This window comes from Hyla sarda, chromosome 6 (assembly GCF_029499605.1).
Source record: "Hyla sarda isolate aHylSar1 chromosome 6, aHylSar1.hap1, whole genome shotgun sequence".
Lineage (NCBI taxonomy): Eukaryota > Metazoa > Chordata > Amphibia > Anura > Hylidae > Hyla > Hyla sarda.
Window position 1 is genome coordinate 116,842,458 of NC_079194.1, and position 25,483 is coordinate 116,867,940.

At 44.1% G+C, this 25,483-nt stretch overlaps 1 protein-coding gene across 1 annotated transcript in view; it reads right to left on the reverse strand.

Annotated features, from left to right (window-relative positions):
- The window catches only part of CELSR3 (cadherin EGF LAG seven-pass G-type receptor 3), a 191,015-nt gene extending 178,737 nt beyond the window's left edge, over positions 1–12,278 (reverse strand). The window contains 2 exon segments of the mRNA XM_056524795.1: positions 7,422–7,815; positions 7,817–12,278. Of these exon segments, the coding sequence (XP_056380770.1) occupies positions 7,422–7,815; positions 7,817–11,980 (4,558 nt within the window). The 5' untranslated portion in view covers positions 11,981–12,278.
- Positions 12,279–25,483: the final 13,205 nt, after the last annotated feature.

Consider the following 25,483-nt stretch of genomic DNA (forward strand, 5'->3'; position numbering starts at 1 on the left):
GCGACCACCGTGGTGAGGTCAGCGACAACTGGCAGAGGAACTTCAGCGGGATCCATGGCCGGATCTACTGTCACGATGCCGGCTGGCAGGTGGTGGATCCTCTGTGCCAGAGAGGGATTGGCGTGGACCGTGCTAGAGGATCGGTTCTAAGTCACTACTGGTTTTCACCAGAGCCCGCCGCAAAGCGGGATGGTCTTGCTGCGGCGGTAGTGACCAGGTCGTATCCCCTAGCAACGGCTCAACCTCTCTGGCTGCTGAAGATAGGCGCGGTACAAGGGAGTAGACAGAAGCAAGGTCGGACGTAGCAGAAGGTCGGGGCAGGCAGCAAGGATCGTAGTCAGGGGCAACGGCAGAAGGTCTGGAATCACAGGCAAGGAACACACAAGGAACGCTTTCACTGGCACTAGGGCAACAAGATCCGGCGAGGGAGTGAAGGGGAAGTGAGGTGATATAGGGAAGTGCACAGGTGTAAACACTAATTGGAACCACTGCACCAATCAGCGGTGCAGTGGCCCTTTAAATCGCAAAGACCCGGCGCGCGCGCGCCCTAGGGAGCGGGGCCGCGCGCGCCGGGACAGAACTGACGGGGAGCGAGTCAGGTACGGGAGCCGGGGTGCGCATCGCGAGCGGGCGCTACCCGCATCGCGAATCGCATCCCGGCCGGAGGTGGTAACGCAGCGCCCCGGGTCCGTGGAACCGACCGGGGCGCTGCAGTGAGGGAAGTGTAGCGAGCGCTCCGGGGAGGAGCGGGGACCCGGAGCGCTCGGCGTAACAGTAGGAACTTTCATTCAGACAGCTGCTCCTTTGTTTCAGTGAAATCTGGATGACAACTCGAATAGGCACCATGAAAGCTATGATGGGATGGTTGGCCCACTATGATAGAATCTTCAGTAGCAAGTGTTACAGTTTTTGTAGTGATACATGCTCATCCTTCACCCATATCACTGCATAAATAGTCAGGTATGCCACTCAGGAAACTTAGTGACTGCCAAAGAGTTTTCTTCATTCAACTTTTCACAGTAAAGATAATATATTTTTGTCAACTAGACAGAAGTACAAATTTAAGGACTTTTTCACAAGAATGTTTTGCTATATTTTTATAAAAAATTTTCAGTTGTACTGATGATCCCTCTGTTCATTTTACCAACAAACCCCCATAATCCATCTTCCTAGACATCTTTCTCGCCAAGGTTTAATTCTGAATTAACTGATTTTTCTATATAGACACTAGTGCTGGGCGGTATGACCAAAAATGTATATCACAGTATTTTTCTAAATTATAGCGGTTTCACAGTATTTAACGGTATTTCGGGGGGGGGGGGGGGGATACTCAGTATGATGTCAGGTGTCATGGTACCCGGGGTCTCGGTCAGGCTGCCCGGTAACTCTCCTCAATGTCTCCGCAATTCTGCTCGAGTTTCCCGGTGGTCGGGGGTCCTCACCATGGTACCCGGGGTCTCGGTCAGGCTGCCCGGTAACTCTCCTCCATGTCTCCGCAGTACTGCTCGAGTTTCCTGCGTCAGGAGTTGTAGTCCCCTCCCAGCTCCTCACAGTCAGTTCAGTGCGGCTCGGACTACACTTCCCAGAGATGCTGTGCGGCCTGACGTTTCTCTACGCCATCACGCATTGGAGTTGGTTGTTATGGAAATAGTATTGCAGTATGTGAAAAATGAATATCGTAAAGATAAAACACACCATATTTGGTATGAATCGGTATAATGCACAGCACTAATAGACACCATCAGACACTTCCCATGATTCCAACCTACATTTATAGAAGAAAGGATATGTCCAGCGCAGGTAATGTGCAAAAATCTTATGTATGATTAAGAGTGCAGACTGGCACTTGAAATGTGTCACCTCTTTTTTCCTGTAATGCTGGCTTTTAAATAATAAAAGACGAAGATTTTTGCACATTACCTGCGCTGGACATATCCTTTCTTCTATTCTGTTTTTGGTGCCTGCCATAGCACTGTCCGAGCTGCGGGCAGGATACACAGTGAGCTGAAGTATTGCCGCTACTATACATCCTTACATAACCTACATTTAGGCTGATAAAGATTTCAGCTAGATGAGAAAATATGCTGCAGACAAAAGGTTGGATGCACGTTCACCAGCCGCATTTAGAACAAGAAAAGGTTTTCTACATTCATGGTCACTGGATGGTTGGGCTCTGTACTTCACAGCATTGGTTTGCCCTGCAGATACAATTAACCCCTGGAGAGCCCTAATCTAGAAAGAAGTGATGAAGACGAAAGCCAAGACAGAGCGAGGGCCATTATCCCGACAAGAGAAGCGTGTGCTTCATCCATACAAGGAAACAGGGGACATGTTTTTATCATTGCTCTTTAATGAGTCTAAGGTGAGAGTATATTTAAGGTTGGAGACGTTGGTCTCAGAAAACTCATTACATATCTATGGCTGTGCTGATGTATGTAAAGTACAGAGTGTCTACATTCAGGATCAGAATCTGTAATGATGCACTAAAATAACCCCATTCACAGTCATGACCCCATGCATGGCAAACTAAGCTCTACCAACACTTCACATGATTGCAATACATGTAGCTATAAGATACCCATGAGGCCAGTGACACGACTGACGATATTACCAAACTGGTTCTACCATGAAGCTACTTCAAAAACAGTATTGACACTGGTGGGATATACATAACAAAGACATTGTGTGACCAATAAGTGGTATTCCTATTCCTAAAAGAACTCTAACTTCAGAGATTGAAAAATCCTGTAGACTCTCCGATCCAATTTAATCTCTCCAGAAGCCAATATGACTTTCTAGGGGCCATAAAGAACTTCCACTGATCCAAAAAGTTGGATCAGCCTTGTCTAACTGGAAGCATATAAACACTAGGTAATTTCCTAGTAAATACAGTGACAATGGCTGCCAACACAACATTCATTACTAAACAGAAGAGGTCATCCAGGGACAGCATGTGAGCCAGTCACATACAAAGCGCTTACAGCAGACACATCAACTACTATCTAGTCCCATAGATTTGTTAGAGAAAATATTGAGACATAGGTTGTTTATAGAATAGTAATGATCTAATGCAAGAAGTCATCTTCAGTTGGCTTCTCAGATAGCCCTTTAAAACAACCACATCTACAGAAGCCTATGCTCCCAGATTTTCATGGTAAAGATTCGGTAAGAGCAGGTCATTTCTTTTTTGTAATAGAACCAAATCCAAAAGGGAAAGAAAACCTTCTAAATTTACAAAGAAAATAAAATTATAACAAAATTCAATTCTAAAGATATTTATAATGTATAACAACCTGAAACATATTACCTGCTCTTCTCTTAAAGGGGTATTCCAGGCAAAACCTTTTTTTTATATATATATATCAACTGGCTCCGTAGAGTTAAACAGATTTGTAAATTACGTCTATTAAAAAATCTTAATCCTTCCAATAGTTATTAGCTTCTGAAGTTTTCTGTCTAACTGCTCAATGATGATGTCACGTCCCGGGAGCTGTGCATGATGGGAGAATATCCCCATAGGAACTGCACAGCTCCCGGGACGTGAGTCATCAGAGAGCAGTTAGACAGAAAACAACTCAACTTCAGAAGCTAATAACTATTGGAAGGATTAAGATTTTTTAATAGAAGTAATTTACAAATCTGTTTAACTTCCCAGAGCCAGTTGATGTATAAAAAAAAGTTTTGGCCCGGAATACCCCTTTAAGGCTAAGACTACATGCTGACTTTTGGTTGCCGTAATGCTGGAATACTACCATAATATAAATGTTTTAGTGAAAAACTATTACAAAATAATAAACAGTTTAGTGACAGTCACCTGCAACCTTGTGGTTGCAATGATGCTGCTATTTCACCATAACTGGTGGGCAACCAGATGTTGGCTTGTGGCCCTATTTAAAATGGTGCCAGTGCAGGAGCCAGGGATGTGGAAATCCTATCGCCCAACGCCCGGGACAAGTAGTTTTTTTAAATAGATTTAGCCCTGTATCGGGCTAGCAGGGACAGACCGACTTCCCCCTTATTTTTCTTTAATGCCGGTGTGAGGCACAGAAGCCGATGCAAGTCTGCACCTCACACCGGCGCTCAGGGTGTATGTAGGGGGCGGCGGCCCCCAGCTGATTTCAGTAGCCGGGGACCGCTGCTCAGAGAACCCACCCCATGCCCCAGTCTGTCCTCTTCACACACAGAAATCCTCCCCAGCCCCGTGCAGTGTGTCCTCTCCCCCCTCGCCCCCCTGCTCTGTGTTTTCCCAGTGCAAACTTGCAGCCTCTCCGTGGTAGATGAGGTCCTGTGGAGACAGAGCAGGGGAAGGGGATGGGGCTGTGTGTGGGGGAGGGGAGGAGCTGTGTGCGGGGGATGGAGCTGTGTACCGAGCTGTGTTCGTCCTCACTCTCCCCCTGCTTCTTGTGTAATGTAGAAGCTGGTGAGTGTGAAGCAGTGTGAAGCTCAGGTGAGGAGGCCAAGGATGCAGGCGGCGGGAAGGGTGGTTGTATATGTATGTAATGTATAATTAGGGGGGTGTATCAGCGGCGGGTGTATGTATGATGTGTGCATATGTATGGTGTATATGTATGATGTGAAATGTGTGTATGGTGTCTGTGTATATATGATGTGTGTATGGTGTCTGTGTATATATGATGTGTGTATGGTGTCTGTGTATATATGATGTGTGTATGTCTGTGTGTGTATGTAATGTATAATTAGGGGGGTGTATCAGCGGCGGGTGTATGTATGATGTGTGCATATGTATGGTGTATATGTATGATGTGAAATGTGTGTATGGTGTCTGTGTATATATGATGTGTGTATGGTGTCTGTGTATATATGATGTGTGTATGGTGTCTGTGTATATATGATGTGTGTATGTCTGTGTGTGTATGTAATGTATAATTAGGGGGGTGTATCAGCGGTGGGTGTATGTATGATGTATGATGTGAGATGTGTGTATGATGTCTGTGTATATACGATGTGTGTATGATGTCTGTGTATATATGATGTGTGTATGGTGTCTGTGTATATATGATGTGTGTATGTCTGTGTGTGTATGTAATGTATAATTAGGGGGGGTGTATCAGCGGCGGGTGTATGTATGATGTGTGCATAAATATGGTGTATATGTATGATGTGAGATGTGTGTATGGTGTCTGTGTATATATGATGTGTGTATGATGTCTGTGTATATACGATGTGTGTATGATGTCTGTGTATATACGATGTGTGTATGATGTCTGTGTATATATGATGTGTGTATGATGTCTGTGTATATATGATGTGTGTATGATGTCTGTGTATATATATGATGTGTGTATGATATCTGGGTATATATGATGTGTGTATGATGTGTGTATGATGTCTGTGTATATAGGATGTGTGTATGATGTCTGTGTATATAGGATGTGTGTATGATGTCTGTGTGTATATGATGTGTGTATGATGTCTGTGTATATATGATGTGTGTATGATGTCTGTGTATGTATGTAATGTATGATGGGGGTGGCAGCGGTGGGTGTATGTATGATGTGTGTATGTATGGTTTGAGTGTGTGTATGTAATGTATGATGGGGGGCAGCGGCGGGTGTATGTATGTATAATGTGTCTGTATGTATGATGTATGTATGTATGCAATGTATGATATGGGCTGCTGCCAGTTGTGCTAATTTTTTTAAATTTATTTTTAGTGGTTTCTGGCCACCCGCCCTAAATTGCACCCCCAGAATCCCGCCCCTTCATACTCGCCCGCCGACCAAGAGCCCCACAGATGCACGCAAACACGCCCAAACCAAAACTACAACTTCCAGCATGTTGCACCATAACCTAAACTGTAGAACTATAAAGTGTAACATGCTGGGAGATGTAGTTTTGGTTCGGGTCAGCTGCAGAGCCATAGGCTGCATCAGGGCATGCTGGGTGTTGTAGTTACTAACTGTAATTCCCAGTATTCCTTGACACAGACTATGGCTCTGCAGCTGACACGGACCAAAACTACAACTCCCAGCATGTTACACAATAACCTTAACTGTCCTACTATACAGTGCAACATGCTGCAACACCCACACAACCATAGGCTCTATCAGGGCATGCTGGGTGTTGTAGTTATCTACTAACTAAATGCAACTTCCAGCATTTTCTGACACATAAATTAGAGTAAATAAAATGCACCACACAAACTGGAGGAGCAGACCCCCCCCCCCCCCCCCCCCCAGTAACACAGCGCTGTTCAGTGGTTTCCAATCAAAAGACTCCATATATAAGTCCCTATGAAGACTGAAAAAGTGATGGAAATATTTTAAGAAGTGCGTATATATGTGAATAAGCCCCTTTCCTAATAAAAGTTCTGAAAATAAATGGTTCCGATAAAAACTACAGATCACGGGAAGATTACCCTCATACATCCCTGTATATGGAAAAATTGGAGTTATAGGGGTCAGATGGGGGGGGCTTGCCTCAGGTGTAAAAGGAGCTGGCTACAGCTCTCCCCCGCTAATAGCCCGGCATGCTGCGATCGCCGTGGCCGCTATTAAACCATTAGATCACCGCTGTCTAAGTTGACAGCAGTGTCTAAAGGATCTTATATCCATCCCTGGTGGTCTAGTGGGGTGGGTCGTACTATTTTGGTTGAAATTATTTCATCTACCAGGACAAGTGGATTTTCTTGAGGAACAAGTAGATTGTGTTCCGCTTTAGTCCCTTGGACAAGTAGTTTTTTTTTACATTTCCACACCCCTGTGGAGCTGTCCAAAGTAGCCAATCACCTCCCAATTTTCTACATCTTATGGATCAGCCGCTATAGAGAAATGGTATTTGGGTAAAATACTATTTATTTTTTAAGTGTAAACATCCAATATTAAAGGTGACTTTTATGGAAAAAGAATAGGAGGGGTTTTGTGCTAAAAATATGCTTAGTTCAGAAGTCTTATTCTTTCTAGCATAATTTCCAGACAAACCCTATCAAGCTGTCTATAGTTGTTGACATGGAGACTTGTCAGCTGACAAGTCTTACAGGTTAAATGAGAGAAAACTGAACTGTATTTCTTTTCTCAGCAGCCTTTGGACATATTACACAAGGCTACAATTTAAAATGTATTCCTAAATACGACTGACAGCAGCCGAGTGGAGGTGAACCTAGGTAACTGAACAGAAATCGTTGCACACAAGGACAAAAAAAAAAATAAAAAATAAAAAACTTTTTACATCAATTTGCATCCGAAGAAATTGTTCTTCCAATGTTCCTCCAATTAGATTGTATACCATGAAAATACCTGTACCCAATGAATGAGAAACAAGTCTAAATCTAGTTCTACAGAAGAGTGAGGAACACCAATGACCTGAGGCCTTACACAAACAAAAAGATAACAATGCAAAGAACCTAAAAGGAGCAACTCCATATAAATACCATTTAAATAATATTTCAGACAAGCATTTACCTGATACCGTGACCAACATTGATGCCATCAAGGGTCGGTTGTTGTCCAGTTTCCGGCTGAGTCTTAACTCTCCACTGGTGTGGTTGACTATCAAAAGATTTAGTTCGTTCCCACGTTCAAAGGTGTAGAAGAGTCTGTCTGATACATCGGGATCATAAGCCGGTATCTTCCCAATGACCCCAGAGGGGAAAGTGTTGGAGCTGTTGGAGATGTAATTATTGAACAGAATCTGAAAGTTCTTTAGAATGGGAGTATTGTCGTTTTGATCAATTAGCTTAATATGTACTGTGGCTCTGCTAACCAGGGGTGCTGAGGTGGCCTGAACCACGATGACATACTCAGATTTTGTCTCATAGTCCAAATCTATTAGGGCGGTGAGCTCTCCAGAAAAAAAAATCCATTTGGAAAATTTCAGGAATATTACCTTCAACAATCTGATACATGATTTGGGCATTTGGACCCTCATCAGGATCCAAAGCCTTGATCCTACCAACAACTGAGCCAACAATACTGTTTTCCTTCACAAAGACCTCAAATTCATCCGCTGGGAAGACAGGGGCATTGTCATTGACATCCTGAACTGCTACTTGAATACGGACTGGACTTCTCTGCGGAGGGATACCCCTGTCCACAGCATAGGCTGTCAACTCATAGAAGGGAACAGTTTCCCGGTCCAACTTCCGTACAGTACGAATGATACCTGAGGTTGGTTCAATAGTAAAATCTCCATCTCCATCTTCTCCATTTTGGAAAGTATATTGCACCCTTCCATTCGCATGAGAATCCCGGTCAGTGGCAGAGATTTGAAGGACACTCGTAAAGGGAGGGGCATCCTCTGAGACTATCCCATGATATTGCATGTTCAGAAACTGAGGGGCATTGTCATTGACATCATTAACCATTATTTCCACATAAGTGGTGTCAGATTTTTGGGGAATTCCATTATCTTTTGCTACAACAGCAAGACTGTACGTCATCTGATCCTCATAGTCTAGGGGGGCATTGAGTGTGATGGCTCCACTATCTTGATTGATACGAAATTGAGGAATATTGTCTTCCAGAAAGTAAGTGATCCTGGCATTTTCCCCCACATCATCATCAGTAGCACTAATTATCACCACAGTGCTTCCAATGGGGCGATCTTCATTGATATCGACAGTGTAGTGCGGGCTTTGAAAGACTGGTCGGTGAGTGTTTGCATCAGTGATGTTTATATGGACGTAACAGTTATCATGCAGGATACGGTCAGAAGCTGTCACCATAAGAACATAACGTCTTTCCTGTTTGTAGTCAAGGGGTAATGACAAAGTTATTAACCCTGCTCCACCCTGAGTAGTAATGGCAAAGCGATTGCGAGTATTACCTCCAGTGATCTGATATGAGATGATGCTGTTTACATCCCTGTCTATTGCAGTGACAGTAAGCACACTGGTACCCACACTGGCATCTTCATTTAGACGAATAAAATAATCCCTTTGGGTAAACTCAGGCCTATTGTCATTCACATCCAAGATTGTGATGGTGACACTGGCTGAAGCAGACAATGGAGGGTTACCATTATCGCGGGCCTCAACCCCAAACAAGTAGCGCTCTTCAGTCTCTCTATCCAGCTGCCCACTTACACTGATCCAACCAGTTGCACTGTTTATTACGAATGGGGTTGTGGAGGAGACCCCAAGTAACTTGTATTCCATACGGGCATTTTCGCCATAATCGGCATCAACAGCTTGGATGTGAATCACGGAATGACCCAAGGGGACATTTTCTAACACATTTACTTGAAAAGGGGTACTAACAAATATGGGAGCATGGTCATTAATGTCTATGACTTGCACGCTTATCATGCCAGTGTTGTTTGAAAGGGGAGGGCGGCCTGAGTCCTGGGCACGGACTCTAAGAGTATATTCCCTCTCAGTTTCAAAGTCTAGCGGGGTTACGACCTGTATAGCTCCATTCAAGCTGTCAATTGAGAACTGACCCCTGCTGTTGCCACTGATAAGATTATAATGGACCACGGCATTACTGTCCTTATCAAGATCTGTGGCTGTAACTCTTACAATCTCAGTATGAGGTTTGATATCTTCTCTGATCTGAACTATGTAACGTTTCTCACTAAACTGGGGAACATTGTCATTTTCGTCTAATACAGTAATCTCAACCTTCACAGTAGATGACCTGGGGCCTGGGTCTTTACCTTGATCACTGGCTTCCACAATGAATGAATATTTTTCCCTTTTTTCCCGATCTACTTGCCCACTGGTGGTGATAAGTCCTGACCTCGCATCTATTTCGAAAACTGAATGGGCGGCTTGTTCATTGACAAATCGATACTTAATATTGGCATTGGCTTGAGAGTCAATATCGGTGGCTCTCAGCTGCAATATGGGGTACCCCTCTTCTACATTCTCCCTAATGCTCTCCCTGTACTCCGTCTGCTCAAATGATGGGCTATGGTCATTTTTGTCATTGACGGTAACAGCCACCATAGTGGTCGCTGACAAACGGGGACTCCCTTGGTCTATGGCTGTGACTCGAAAATAATGGAGATCCATGTTTTCCCTGTCTAGGATTTCAGTGGTGGAGATTAAACCTGTCACTGAATCTATACTGAAGAGCTCTAAAGATTTGCTATTCATCAAGGCATCCATAGTGTACACCACCCTCCCAGATTCCCCAGTATCAGGGTCCTGTGCTGTCATGGTTATCACAGGGGTCCCTGGGGGCTGATTTTCAGCCACCTGAACCTGATAATTATATTGGGGAAAGTGAGGATGCCGGTTGGCTGCCCTTCGTGTTCTTATTAATGGAAGGGATGCCCTCTCTCTTCTCCTCCCACTGATCCCCTGTTTGACACCGTGTGTATGTGATATATGAGGGAGGTGGAATGGATTCGGCTGCATTTCTTTGCTGCTGGATAATTGCTGCTGAGTATACAGGTCAATATTTGCAAGCTTTCCTAGGTCAGATAGTGGAAAAGTAGCTTTTGAGCAACCTTTGGTGGTGTTAAATGGGAAATAAACAGAGCAGGGTTCTTTCAGGGACAGCTCCAACTGAGGGAAGAGAGCTGAGGGATGTGTAGGAGCAGCTGGAGCCACCCTGGGAGCTGTCTGATCTGCTGGTGCTGAAATATCCTCTCTCCACGTGTTGTCTCCGGGCTGCTCTCTCAAGCAATTCTCAATGCTGCTCAACCACCGCAGATCCCGGAGGAGCTCACAAAACTGACTACCTGCAGATACACCCCCACACTGACCACCATCCATTAATCCAGAGCAAGTGTATACAACCAAATGGTCAGCCCCATTGATACAAATTACTGATGAAAATATAGGCTGGAGATGATCTGTGTAATATTCAGGCATTTGACAGTCCAATCTTCCCCATTTTATATCAGATAAATTATGCCACCGTAGATGTCTCCATTGACAGCGCCTGATGACCTGGAGGGAATGCTGGTTTATACATAGCACAACCGGACGAGTGTCTTCTTTAGGCAAAAAGGCAAGGATCAGGAAATTCCTAGTACAATTCCTCTCACCGGGAGATCCGTAAACCCCCTGGTCATCTGCACAGCAAAACAAACCACATGAGCCCCCATGGGCTTGACCAGATCCACTACTTTTAACCATTACAATCCCCAGAGTAGCACAATGTCCATCCACATTCAAGTCACCGCTGTCACTGTCCCGGGTACGATGCCCACCTCCTGCGCCCCCCAGAAAACTTCTACAAAAGCAACGCGTGGGGAAGACAAGTGGACAGTTCAGGTTGGAAAGGCAACTACTGTTAATTCTCAGAGCAATGACATACCTGTCACTCCTACTGACCACAATGTGTTGTAAGGAACTCCTCTTAAACATTGTCCTATTGCTTGGCGCGGCATCACTGAATGTCAGTAGTATTGGCTGGCAGTGTTGTAAAAGAACAAAAATGTCTTTACTGTGATTCTTAAGGCAATGGGGTCCGAAGGTGAGCAGACAATCCTTAGGTAGCAGTGGCACATTTGTAATCCAGTGACAGGGAGGGGGGTCCCCTTTGGTCTGGTGGTCCTTGGTCCTTATAATAACACAGGCTGGAGGCACAGAGCTGGAATTTGGCAGATAAAAGCAGGTGCCAGGTCCATGCATTGGTTTCCCTCTGCAGCCCCCTATAGGAATGCACCTGCATGCACTGGGCTGGCTTGACCCCCAAGTTCTATGAATGCACTTTGCAAAGCTGCACCCAGACAATTGTCCAGCAATCCTCCTTGCTAAAGGTCCCCAACCAAAGCTTGAATGCCATGGGTGCCTGAAGAAGCCCTCCTGGCTGCCATTACCTTTGGCCTGATGGGCTTCCACCATGCACTGAGCCCCCTTGATGTCACCCAGCAGCAGGAGCAGCCTTGCAATGCAAGCCCCCTTCTCCACAATGCACATGACTGGAGGAGGGCTGAGGCTCCCGGTGTTCTCCCAGCTTCCTGCATGCTTCTCCAGGCTACAAGTGAACAAAGGGCTGGAGGAGAGGAGGAGAAGCAGCTGGAAGAGATGCAAAGACAGGCTTGTTCCCAGCAGCAGAGCAGCCATAGTATCCCACCTTGTCCTCCTGGCACGGAGCAGCCCTCACTGGGCAGCAGTGCTCCCCTCCCCCGTTCCTCCCGTCTGTCTCCTTGCCTTGGCAGCTACCATCTACTCGGTTCTTCCCAGACTCTCCGGGCGCAGCATCTCCTCACCCTCCCTTCATTCAACACCAACATGGCTCCCGGCAACCCTAATGGTCCGCTCCACCCCAGCTCCCTACCCTCCCCCTTTACTGGAGTAAGGAGTTGGTAGATCCCGAGGCGCAGGCGCAGGAGCGGCAGATGAGTCAGTGACAGTAAATGCTGGCGCCATGTTTACTGTTGGCAGCTAGAGAGCTGTCCGGGGTGCTGAAGGCAGCTAACAGCGGGGGGGACTGAACGTAAGGCAGACGTGACATATCATCAGAAATGTTATTTCAAGTAAATGAACTCGGATCCCAGCAGGAAGAAGACTTGGTTAAAGCCACCAATCAGAATCCATGTTTCATTCATCTTTATGACCCTTTTTGCACCAGTGCTTCCCAACCAGGCGCCTCCAGATGTTGCAAAACTACAACTCCCAGCATGCCTGGACAGCCTTTGGCTTCATCTTCATGACCCTTTTTGCAGCAGTGTTTCCCAACCAGGGTGCCTCCAGATGTTGCAAAACTACAACTCCCAGCATGCCTGGACAGCCTTTGGCTGTCCAGGCATGCTGGGAGTTGTAGTTTTGCAACACCTGGAGGCACCCTGGTTGGGAAACACTGCCCTACCTTAAGGAGTTATGTAGGATTAGAAAAACATAGCTTTCCTCAAAAAAAAAACAGCACAACACCTGTCCTCAGGTTGTATGTGGTATTACAATTCAATGCACTTCAGTGAAACTGAGCTGCAATACCACACAACAAGAGTGGCACTGTTTTATTCTGGAAAACCCACTTAAAGGGGTCTAGTGAAAAAACATCTCCTATGCACAGTCTCCTATACACAATCTCCAGAATGGGGCCTGGCTCTCAGAGAGCGTGTGCTCCATTCATTTCTTGGTGAGCGTCGGTATCTATAGTGCTTCCATAGAAGTGAATGGAGCACGTGCCATTTACAGCACATATTCTCTCTGAGAGCCGGGGGTGGGGGGTCCTGTGCATAGTGAATAAGATATTTTCACTGGATAACCCATTTAATGGCCTTTTCAGGTTATATACTTTCTAATGATTGTTTCCCTTTAAGATAAGTAAGTAGGCTTACCGTTGGCTTGTCAGCAGGTTTTTAGGGTATAAAGTAAGGTCCTGGCTGTATAGGGGTTTTGGACCCTGAATCTGTTCATGCTGCTCATTAGTTAATTGACTAATCTAGTGCTAAGATATCAGGGTTTAAATAGATATTCAATTTAGGCTTTGGAGCCCATGGGGTGTTCCCCTTGACCCCTAGATTCTAGCACAGTTCTCCCCCAGCAGGGGGGGGTAGAGGAGGTGACAACACACAGAGAGGAGTGACTGGTAAGGAGACTGAACTGTACTAGGCTCTAGCAGCCAAGGGGAACACCCATTTGGCACCAAAGCCTAATTTGCATATCTATTTAAACGCAATTGATATCTCAGTGCTGGATCAATTTAAGTAGAAATATTCCGGATCCAAAACCTTATACAGCCATGACCTTACTGTACACCCTTAAAACCTGCTGACACGTCCCCTTTAAGCCTAAAGGAAACATATAATAGAAAATGTTTGATTGGGTTCCTGAAAAGTATCACAGTGTCCACTTTAAGTGCAGTCCTATGAAAAAGTACATCTAAATAACCTATTTAACATATATCTATCTATTCATCTATATACCACAGTGAAACAACATCTCCAAGAAAAATTGGAGCAGACGCAGGCAAATCTAGGAACCCTGGTCCACCATGTAGATATCCAGAAGTCATGGCAGCACACCATTGTACCGTGAGGTTTTATTTAAAGTGTAAATGGGCAACGTTTCAGCTGAAACAATTTAGTGAATAAATCATCACTGATCACATGATTTTACTATACAACCGTGTCCTGCGGTGACTTCTGGCTATATATCCGTCCCATATTTGAAAAATGTTGCAGCACTCGAGTGCGATGTTTCAGTGCAATGTTTAAGTCCCGTCATGAGACTGTTTCCCTATGGTGGGAGTGAAGCATCACGACAAATCACGTGTAAATACAGAATTTTCTATTTGACCTGCTGCCATGTCTACAAATATTGGGTATGTGTGTAAAATCACAGTGCCACCTCACATCTATATCTCAAGTCCATCCCATATCTAGCGGTCATCTATTGTTAAAGGAGAACCCCAGAATATAAAAATTGTCCTCCATACTGCCGGAAGAAAATAAATAAAGATGTACATACCTTCCTCCGCTCCCCCGGGGCCTCCGGTAACCGGCTCCGGTCTCTGCCGCGATCCTCTTCCTGGTTGCCGGTGGTCGGCGAGTCATACTGCGCTCAGCCAATCACCGGCCGCAGTGAAGTCCCGACTCCCGATAGGCTGAGCGGCAGTGTGATGTTTTCGGCCCCGGCAGCAGTTGCCGATGTAGTGAAGGATTTTGTGTCTTGAAGCGTTCTCACACTGCCGCTCAGCCTATCGCCGGCCGAGTCGGGACTTCACTGCGGCCGATGATTGGCTGAGCGCAGTATGACTCGCCGACCACCGGCAACCAGGAAGAGGATCGCGGCGGAGACCGGAGACGGTTACCGGACGCCCCGGGGGAGCAAAGGAAGGTATGTACAACTTTATTTTTTTCTGACGGCAGTATGGAGGACAATTTTTATATTTTGGAGTTCTCCTTTAATGTCTCCAGTAAATGGCTGGATTATCATATCCCAGAAGATGACAACATCCTGCACTCTGTGTACTAGATCACACATACCGATGCGTCATATGCTATTATAACCTTATTATTCAGTATAACGACAGATTGCTTTATCATCCTAAGACCCATTATAAACCATCCAATGATCTCAAGTGCAGCAGTGTTACAACCCCCAGCATATCCTAAGGCAGGGTTTCCCAACCAGTACGCCTCCAGCTGTTGCAAAACTACAACTCCCAGCATGCCCGGACAGCCATCGGCTGTCCGGGCATGCTGGGAGTTGTAGATTTGCAACAGCTGGGGGCACACTGGTTGGGAAGCACTATCCTAGGGAGCACTGATTTGCTGAGTGCAATGCTGATATATCCTGTCACTGTGCCTTTAATTCTTCAAGGTTGTCACCTTACTAGTAACCAGACTCATATTCTAGTAAGCACTTCTTAGTGTAGGTGTGTAGTGATAGTAGTGACGTCCCCTCTAAGGCCATAACCACCACCACACGTCCTGCTTCACGGGATGATTTTCCTTTTCTGTCTCCCTGTGATGAATGGCAATGAAAAAAAAAATAGAAAAATAATCCTAGACAGCATTTTGCCAGTTACAATGATGGCTGTCAATGGTATTGCCCAGGCCTCCCCTCCTCTAGGAATGGTACAGGTCCAACCTCATCTGCTTATAGGAAGCGTCTGAATACATTAGTGAGAGTTCCCAGCTCTGGCTCATTGTCCCCAATACTACAATGTGGAGGAGCCGCCCTCTATTGCTCACATCAATGCTGCTTAGTTGTGTTCATCGAGCCAAGATCCCTCATTGTCTGGTTCTTTCACTCCGGCCATCCAGCCGCTTCTTTTGGCTCAGTGTACAAACCCATGTATTATAATAGACAGATCTGCCAGTGTCTTCAATCTTAAGCAAGTGGACAACATATGCAGGACGGCCGATAAAGCAAGTGGCCATGAATCCTTTATTTTACATTATCCTTTGCATCCTTTCCATTGTTTATATGGCGGCTACATTACAGTCATAATTGCAGCTATTTATTATGTGTCAGAATATCAAAATAATGCTGATATTAACCAGCTTGGAACTTCTGGGCAAAATCCAAACTTCTTCTGTTTCCAGCAAAGCTGGCTGACAGGCAAAATGGCTGTCATGATAGTTGAGTGTCCCCCAGCTATCCTAGAGTCTATAGTAGCATGTTTGGCTGGTTCTGCAGTGATAAATGTTTCTAAAGTGAATGAGGGAATGGCAGAAATATACACTGCTCCAAAAAATAAAGGGAACACTAAGATAACACATCCTAGATCTGAATGAAAGAAATACTTTCGTCTTTACATAGTTGAATGTGCTGACAACAAAATCACACAAAAATTATCAATGGAAATCAAATTTATCAACCCATGGAGGTCTGGATATGGAGTCACACTCAAATCAAAGTGGAAAACCACACTACAGGCTGATCCAACTTTCATGTAATGTCCTTAAAACAAGTCAAAATGAGGCTCAGTAGTTGTGTGTGGTCTCCATGTGCCCGGATGACCTCCCTACAAAGCCTGGGCATGATCCTGATGAGGTGGCAGATGGTCTCCTGGACTGAAGCATCCGCCAACTCCTGGCAGTCTGTGGTGCAATGTGGCGTTGGTGGATGGAGTGAAAAATAATGTTCCAGATGTGCTCAGTCGGATTTAGGTCTGGGGAATGGGCGGGCCAGTTCATAGCATCAATGCCTTTCTCTTGCAGGAACTGCTGACACACTCCAGCCACATGAGGTCTAGCATTGTCTTGCATTAGGAGGAACCCAGGGCCAACTGCACCAGCATATGGTCTCACAAGAGGTCTGAGGATCTCATCTCATCTCTGGCAAGCACATGGAGGGCTGTGCGGCCCCCCAAAGAAATGCCACCCCACACCATTACTGACCCACTGCCAAACCAGTCATGCTGGAGGATGTTGCAGACAGTAGAATGTTCTCCACGGCGTCTCCAGACTCCGTCACATGTGCTTAGTGTGAACCTGCTTTCATTTGTGAAGAGCACAGGGCGCCAGTGGCGAATTTGCCAATCTTGGTGTTCTTTGGCAAATGCCAAACGACCTGCACGGTGTTGGGCTGTAAGCACAACCCCCACCTGTGGAAGTCGGGCCCTCATACCACCCTCATGGAGTCTGTTTCTGTCCATTTGAGAGGACACATGCACATTTGTGGCCTGCTGGAGGTCATTTTGCAGGGCTCTAGCAGTGCTCCTCCTGCTCCTCTTTGCACAAAGGCAGAGGTAGTGGTCCTGCTGCTGGGTTGTTGCCCTCCTACAGCCTCCTCCACGTTTCCTGATGTACTGGCCTATCTCCTGGTAGCGCCTCCATGCTCTGGACACTACGCTGATAGACACAGCAAACCTTCTTGCCACAGCTCACATTGATGTGCCATCCTGGATAAGCTGCACTACCTGAGCCACTTGTGTGGGTTTTAGACTCCGTCTCACCACTAGAGTGAAAGCACCGCCAGCATTCAAAAGAGACCAAATCATCAGCCAGGAAGCATAGGAACTGAGAAGTTGTCTGTGGTCACCACCTGCAGAACCACTCCTTTATTGGGGGTGTCTTGCTAATAGCCTATAATTTGCACCTGTTGTCTGTTCCATTTGCACAACAGCATGTGAAATTGATTGTCAATCAGTGTTGCTTCCTGAGTGGACAGTGTGATTTCACAGAAGTGTCATTGACTTGGAGTTACATTGTGTTGTTTAAGTCTTCCCTTAATTTTTTTGAGCAGTGTAGTTGTCACACTGCTTTCCTACAGTCCTGATCAGCAAGTCTGTTTAGTTATGCAGACTTCTGTATTACTGTATAACAATGCAGATTTCACATTCAAGGGGATTATATTGCTGAGACCAGTACTGGCAAGTACATTGATTGACAACCCGCTGTTCTAGGAACATATATAACTGCTTAATAGAATTGATAACAACTTCAGAGCAATAAATAAATAGACAACTTCATTATGTTTTAAGACCAGACCCCTGTTTCTGGGAGTGGTGTAAAGCTTCATGTAAGCCCTCTGAAAACCCATTATTCTTCATACACATTGCTGACTGGAAGAAAGGCGAGTTCTCTGGTCAGTATGTGACTTGGATCTGAGAATCGCTTTAGGATTCTAGCTCACAAAACTCCAAAGATGTTCTAACATATCTTTATGGCATTAATGCACTCCCTTGAACTTTTCTACATTTTGTAATGGTTTTAACACAGATTCATATTTATTTCATTTATTTTATGTAATGGACCAATACAAAATAGCCGTGGCGCCGTGTCTGTGGGGAGGTGCGACCCATAGACTGGTTTGAGTGGCATTGGGGCTGCTCTGCCAGTGGGTCGTTCCCTGTGTGGGCACTGGGGGTCGCGGCGGTGGTGGTCGCCGCCCAGTGCTACACCATTTTATGCTAGGGACATTAGGGACCTACTCTAAATAGGTGGCCTTGACGTGGCGAGTGGGCTTTGTACTTTTTGATCAAAACGTATATACTAACAACCTGTTAGTTTTTGAAATTATGCTGAGAAGCAATTAGATCATTGTGCAAGATTGTAGATGTGTGACCATGTCTGTCTTCTACCTGAATTCACATCGTGTTTTCTATCCCCTCTTTTTTTTTTTTTTGTTTGAACATGTGTCTGCACTCTTCCCCACCCCCTCAGCCCAACCCTATATAAGTAGTATTTAGCTACACATGGGCCATTTCTTTCCTAGCAGCCTCCCAGTCTGACTGGGAGAGCATGGTAAGTGAGCTGTAGCACCCTGTTCACACTGGTGTGGTGCTGTGCGGCGTCTGTTGCTGCCGTGGCGCCATGTCTGCAGGGAGGTGCGACCCATGGACTGGTTTGAGTGGCATTGGGGCCGCTCTGCCAGTGGGTCGTTCCCCCTGTGGGCACTGGGGTCGCGGAGGTGGTGGTCGCCGCCCAGTGCTACACCATTTTATGCTAGGGACGTTAGGGACCCACTCTAAATAGGTGGCATTGATGTGGTGAGTGGGCTTGTACTTTTTGATCAAAACGTATATACTAACAACCTGTTAGTTTTTGAAATTATGCTGAGAAGCAATTAGATCATTGTGCAAGATTGTAGATGTGCGACCATGTCTGTCTTCTACCTGAATTCCCAATACCAAATAGTCCATCATTTGGAGTGGAGGGAAATATAACATGGATAACAAAATTATTTACAAATATAAATCTGAAAAAGTGTTGAGTGCAAATGTATTCACCCCTTTAGGCTATGTTCACACGCGTAATGTCCATGTGGAATTTCTTCTACAGACTACGTAGAAGAAGAATATGGAGCTCACCAAACAGGTCAGAACTGAAATTGTAGAGAAGTACAAAGCAAGGTTAGGTTATAAAAAAAATAACATCACGCTTTGAACATCTCACAAAGCACCATAAAATCCATCGTCAGAAAATGCAAAGAATATGGCACAACTACAAACCTACCAAGAAAAAGACATTCACCCAAACTGACAAGGTGGGCAAGCAGAGAACCAAGAGGACAATGGTAACTCTGGAGGAGCTGCACCGATGCTGAAACTGTGTGTGGTGGAAACCCAACACTGGTCATCATCCTGAACACACCATCCCCACAATGAAACAGGGTGGTGGTAGCATCATGGGGATGCTTACAGCTACAGGGAAACTGTTCAGAAATAAAAGGGAGATGGATAGAGCCAAATACGTGGCAATCCTGGAAGAAAATCTGATGCAGTCTGCAAAAGACTTGATACTGGGACTAGGCGTCATCTTTTATCAGGAAAATGACCCTAAATATACAACCAGAGCTACAATGGAATGGTTAAGATCAAAACACGCTAATGTCCTAATATATCAGAGTCAAGGCCCAGACCTAAATCTTATTGAGAATCTATGGTAAGACTTGAAATTACTGTTCAGCTTTTTTGTCAAGAAGAATAGACAAACACTTCTATCTCTAGATGTACAAAGCTGGTAGAGACATACCCCCAAAAACCTGCAGCTGTAATTGCAGGAAATAGTGGTTTTACCAAATATTGACTGGCCAGAGAGGTTGATATATTTTTGTACCAATTGTACATTTGTAATTATTCCCCTAACCCTTGTCCTTCACTTAGTTGTTAGGAATTTATTTAGGTAGGGAATTTATTAGGGTTTCACCTGTTACCTCTACCCTCTTTATGTTTTGTGCTCTATATGTGTACTGTGTTTATATAGATGCCCACGACAAGGAAATAATTCTACCGCTGTACAAATCACTAGTCAGACCACACATAGAATACTGTGTACAGTACTGGGCACCAGTGTACAAGAAAGATATAGTGGAGCTGGAGAGGGTTCAAAGACGGGCAACCAGGGTAATATGGGGAATGGGAGGACTACAGTACCCAGAAAGATTATCAGAATTAGGGTTATTTAGTTTAGAAAAAAGATTAGTGGTCTAATAACTATGTATAAATGAATTCGGTAAATGAAAAATAAAAAGACAGAGGACAGCGGCTTGTATATTACCCTCAATATTAGCAGTGGAAGCAAGGGTTTAACCTCTCACCCTTGAGCATATAAACATAGACATAACACCCTGAAAGGGGGGTACACCGCAATGGATGTAGGGATCGCTGTTATGCCGGGTGGTAACAGGTTTTGGAGAGATTCAAAGACCTGCTCAGAAATGCACAAGTAGTCAGGAAAAAACACCCTTTTGTGGCTCTGTGGTCGCAGATATATATATATATATATATATATATATATATATATATATATAGTAGACTTCAAATGTGTTGGTATTAGATGCAGATAGAATCTATTTATTAGAAGTGAAATAACAAATAAAAACTGCAATAACGTGTTTCGGAGGTAAAACCTCCTTCTTCAGATTGCACAGAGGCTCAGTGGTAAGTACTGTTGCTTTGCAGCCGGGGTCCTGCGTTTAAATCCCACCAAGGATAACACTTGCAAGGAGTTTGAATGTTCTCCCCATGTTTATGTGAGCTTCCTCAGAGTACTCACATTTCCTCCCACACTTCAAAACATACTGAAAGGTGAATTTAGACTGAGTACCAATGGGGACAGGAACCAATCTGAATGTACACCGCTGCAGAATCTATGCACATTATATATATATATATATATATATATATATATATATATATATATATATATATAGAATGGAAGTTGCACCTAAAACCTGTTATGGCTGTTTGAACTTGTTATTATACTCCTAATAAATGGATTCCATGTGCAATTAAGACCAACGTGTCTGAAGTCTACTATATATCCAGGAGCACAGTGCCACAAAAGGCTGTTTTTTCCTCACTACTTGTGTAAATATATAAGGGGCAGCAGGAAGCACCGATAATCCCCCTTGATCTATTTATACCGAGGAATGTATTACAACGGGGCATCCACTATATCTAGAGGAAAGAAAGTGTCTCCACCATACATCCATGCTTACATCTTTTATTGCAGTTGGGTCACATGACTATCACTCAGACCCTGTCTTATGTGGCTGGCCTATGAACTACGTCAAAAGCTATCAGATCTATGCTGAAAGCTCCAGTGTCCTGGAGGTGGGGCTAATGGGTCTGGAGTTGTGCTGATCTAACACACCTCTCTCCCAGACATCATGGCCTTTAATTGACACACAGGGCCACCCGGCCACTGTAAATGCAGTCAGCGCATGTGCCAGAAACAGCAGCACTGGCACGTGTCAGTCAGCTACGGACCACCTAGCCCCCCGCATCCAGGACAGTGGTTACACACTTACCAAGTTTATCTTTTTCTGTTTGTTAGGCCATAACACTGAGAAGAATGTGCTTGCTCACGTCTCCAAATTCAGAAAGCAACCTGACCATGCATGCATGCATATGTGGTGATTAGACTGTCATTCAGTCTAAAATTGATATCTAAAATGTAAGTCCAGATGTATTTTCAGGGTTCATTGTTTGAAGGCTTTGTCACTTTTTATTAGAACTATAAGCTTGTAGGACTGGAGATGAGCTAATACAATGAGCTGGTCTCACCAGTGGAAGGGGCTGGAGATTACTTGTTCCGAATGTTTCATTTAAAGGGAACCTTTATCTCCTGTATGGAGCCGTGGCTCTCCCCCCCCCCCAAATGGCGCATCACAACCCCCGCCCAAAGCGGAGGCGCCATGCACCCTCCATATATCTGTATGGGAGAGCCCTCTCTTCGGCTCTCCCATAGAGATATATGGAGGGGGCATGGTGGTCAACGCCTCAGGCAGGAGTTGTGATGCGTCAATTCCGGGGAGAGCAAAGGGCATGTACTGGAGATAGCGGGGGATCTCCAGGGAACCAGCAGAGAGGCCGCCGGGAGGTCTCTTACCTTCCTCGCTGCCGTCCGATTGGTGCTCCAACCTTGCAGTCAGCTATGCCAGGCTGAAGCAATGGAGCACCGATAACACTGATCAGTGCTCTCCTATGAAGAAGGATTAATCAGTGTATGCAATCTAAAGATTGAATGTTATAGTTCCCTATGGGGACTAAAAAAAAGTGTAAAAAAAAAAAAGGTAATGAATATGCATTAACTAAATTTTGCTACCCAAGGGAAGTAGGGGGCCCTCTGATACTAATATCCAAAACCCAGGGCCATAGCTCAGGGTAAAACACCCCTATATGAACAACCCTAAAGCGTAATTTTTTATTTTTTACTATTAAAAAGTGTACTTCCCAGGAAAACTAGGTTTAAACTTGATGCCAGAATGGAACAAGAAGTCAAAAATGAAAGTATTTAGGAGTTATCACTCCATTGACTATAGTACACAGCACTGCAGTTGCCACTATAATGCTTGTCCAAAGAAAAAAATGTATGGTAGGTTCAGCTCACCACTATACAGTATTCCATGACTGAAGAGCAGGTTTAAACTTGGAGAGCAGGCAAACAGAGGGCCGTATCCAGGGCAGTGACTTCAGAGAGGGCAGAAAAGCCCGAACCTCCAGCTGCTTCAAAATAGAAAGTGATGAATTAAAACTTCACTTTTATTTCATTATATTAAAGTCAAACGGATATCCATAGCAATGATAAAACAAGAAACGGATGCGTTTCAAGCCGAATATGGCTCTTAGTTGTGGCAAAATGTTCAGGGGCATGTGCCCCTTAAATAGTGTCAACTTTAAATGAGCCCAGCAGAAGTCAGCGCGGGCAAGAACCAGAGTCATCATGACGTATGCAAGTAAGATATCAGCCATACAAAGCCACAAAACACGGAACGGATCCATAAGGTGAGTTTCAAACAGACGGACAAACTCACTCAGTCATTCATAGGTGTGAACTGCGACCTAAATCAAAGTTTACATTTTATCGGTGCATGTAACACCAAGCAGTGGCATGTAGCTCAGAAATAAAATATAATAGGACCGCTCATAATGCAAAGTGTCACAAGCATTTGATAATCTAATAACAAAAATAAAAGGAATGCAGAACAAATTTCGGCAGTAGATTCTAACAAGGAGCATTGACACAAGTTCGCACGTTACCATATACAAGTGTGAACTGCGACTTCAATCATACATGTAATCCAAAAATATACCGATGCGTGTGACCCGATTGCTACAGCTTCATATGCGTATAGACATGTTAGAGACTCGTATAGAAAAATAACATGAACAAGACAAAACCAGAAACAAGTATTTTGACATCTTGTTCCGTTCTGGCATCAGTTTTAAACCTATTTTTCTGGGAAGTACACTTTTTAATAGCAACAAATTAAAGTTCCTTTTTAGGGGGTTGTTCATATAGGGGTGTTTTACCCCGGGCTACGGCCCTGGGGTTTAGTTATTAGTAGAAATATGCATTAACCCCTTCCCTATTAAAAGTATAACCCCCCCCACACACACACACACACTTTTCAAATAAAAAATGTAGAAAAAAGAAAACCTAAAACATGTGCGGTATCGCCTTGTGTGTTAAGGTCTGAACTTTTTTTTTTTTCTTCTTCCCTCTTCTGGTGGCAGGGGCGGGGATAAGCGAATGGAATTGTTTTCTTTTGCTGAACTATGAGAAGTGTATTTAATTTTAAATTGCTATAATAAAAAAAATAAAAAAAAATAAAATAAAAAGGTCCGAACTATTAAAACATAATGGGGGAGATTGTCAAAAAATCTTGCGCCAAAAAAAGCGAAAAGTATCGATTACATTTTCAAAGAGCTTTCTGCCGCGGTTTAGACTGTTCATGTCAGTTTTGTAAAAGTGAGCGTGTCCATGTATATTTTCTGCTTTACATGATATTTTCAAAGGGGTGAAAGTCCAGTTTACATCAACAATTTCACACCAGCTTTTTGATGTAGAAATCACAGAAATTGTTGTAGTTTTATTGTTTTGTTTTTTTTTTCTTTGTTTTTTTTTGGGCAAAAGGGGTTATTTAACGCATTATTAAAAATAGAAATAATTATTATTGAAACATTTTATTAAAAAAAATATATATATTTTTATTTTTTCTTGGTCACTGCACCTGCACTCACATTTAAGCTCAGAAATGTTTTATTTATACAGTTAATCGCTTGTCTGGGCACTAGTAACCATATAATATTTTGTGAGATGTTTCTGCCAGAATTTTCTGGAATGTGAAATTTGGCGCAAAAATCGGCAATTTTGGCACAAAAAAAAATCCTGTCTGGCTGCAACAACAACAAAAAATTGGCGCAAAAGCAAAACAAAATTGGCGCGAAAATGAATTTTCACATTTTCAAAGCACCACAAAAGACCTTTGAAAATGTGAGGAGAAAAAAAAAAGGTGTGAATAATATCCCTGGAACAGAAATGACAGTAGTTTTTGAGAATCTCCCCCATTGTCTAACAAATTTTAAAACCAAACAAGCCCCCCCCCCCAAAAAAAAAAACTATTTCCCAATACCCCTGATAATATCTCCCAACCCCCCCCCCCCCCAAAAAAAAAAATACATAAAAAAAGGGGTCATGAAACACAGAGTCAACAGCATTGGGGGTTTGCAGTTCCCTCAAATGTGCCTTCAATTTACGCCCACTGTTCAAAAAACCTGTGAGGTATAAGTACTTACTGTACCTCTTGTTAACTTCCTTGAGGGGTGTAGTTTCTAATATGGTGTCACATGTCTGGGGTTACTACGGTTCTTGCACAATGGGGGCTTTGTAAACGCACATGGCCCCGACTTAAAATCCAACAAATTTTGGGGTCTATTTTCTCCTATTACACCATGTAAAAATGAAAAATTTGGAGGAACACCATAATGTTTGTGTTAAAAATAACAAATTTTGTGGAGATTTTTTTTCTCTTACTACTTGTGAAACAAAAAAAAATGTCGGTTAATACCAGCAATTCAGTGTTAAAAGTCAATTCTTTCACTTTTACGACCCACTGTTCAAAAAACCTGTGAGGTGTTAGTACTCACTGTAACCCTTGTTACCTTCCTGGTGAGGTGTAGTTTCCAAAATGGTGTCACATGTGGGGGGGGGGGGGGGTTCTGCTGTTCTGGCAGGTTTGTAAAAGCACATGGCCCCCGACTTCAATTGCAGCAAAATTCTCTCTCCAAGAGTCCAATGGCGCTCCTTCTGTTCTGAGACCTGTAGTGCGCCAGCAAAGCACTAAACGTCCACATATGGGGCGTTATCATAATCAGGAGAAAATGGACCCCAAAATTTGAAGCCCAATTTCTCCCATTTGGGGTAACCCCATCATTTTAGT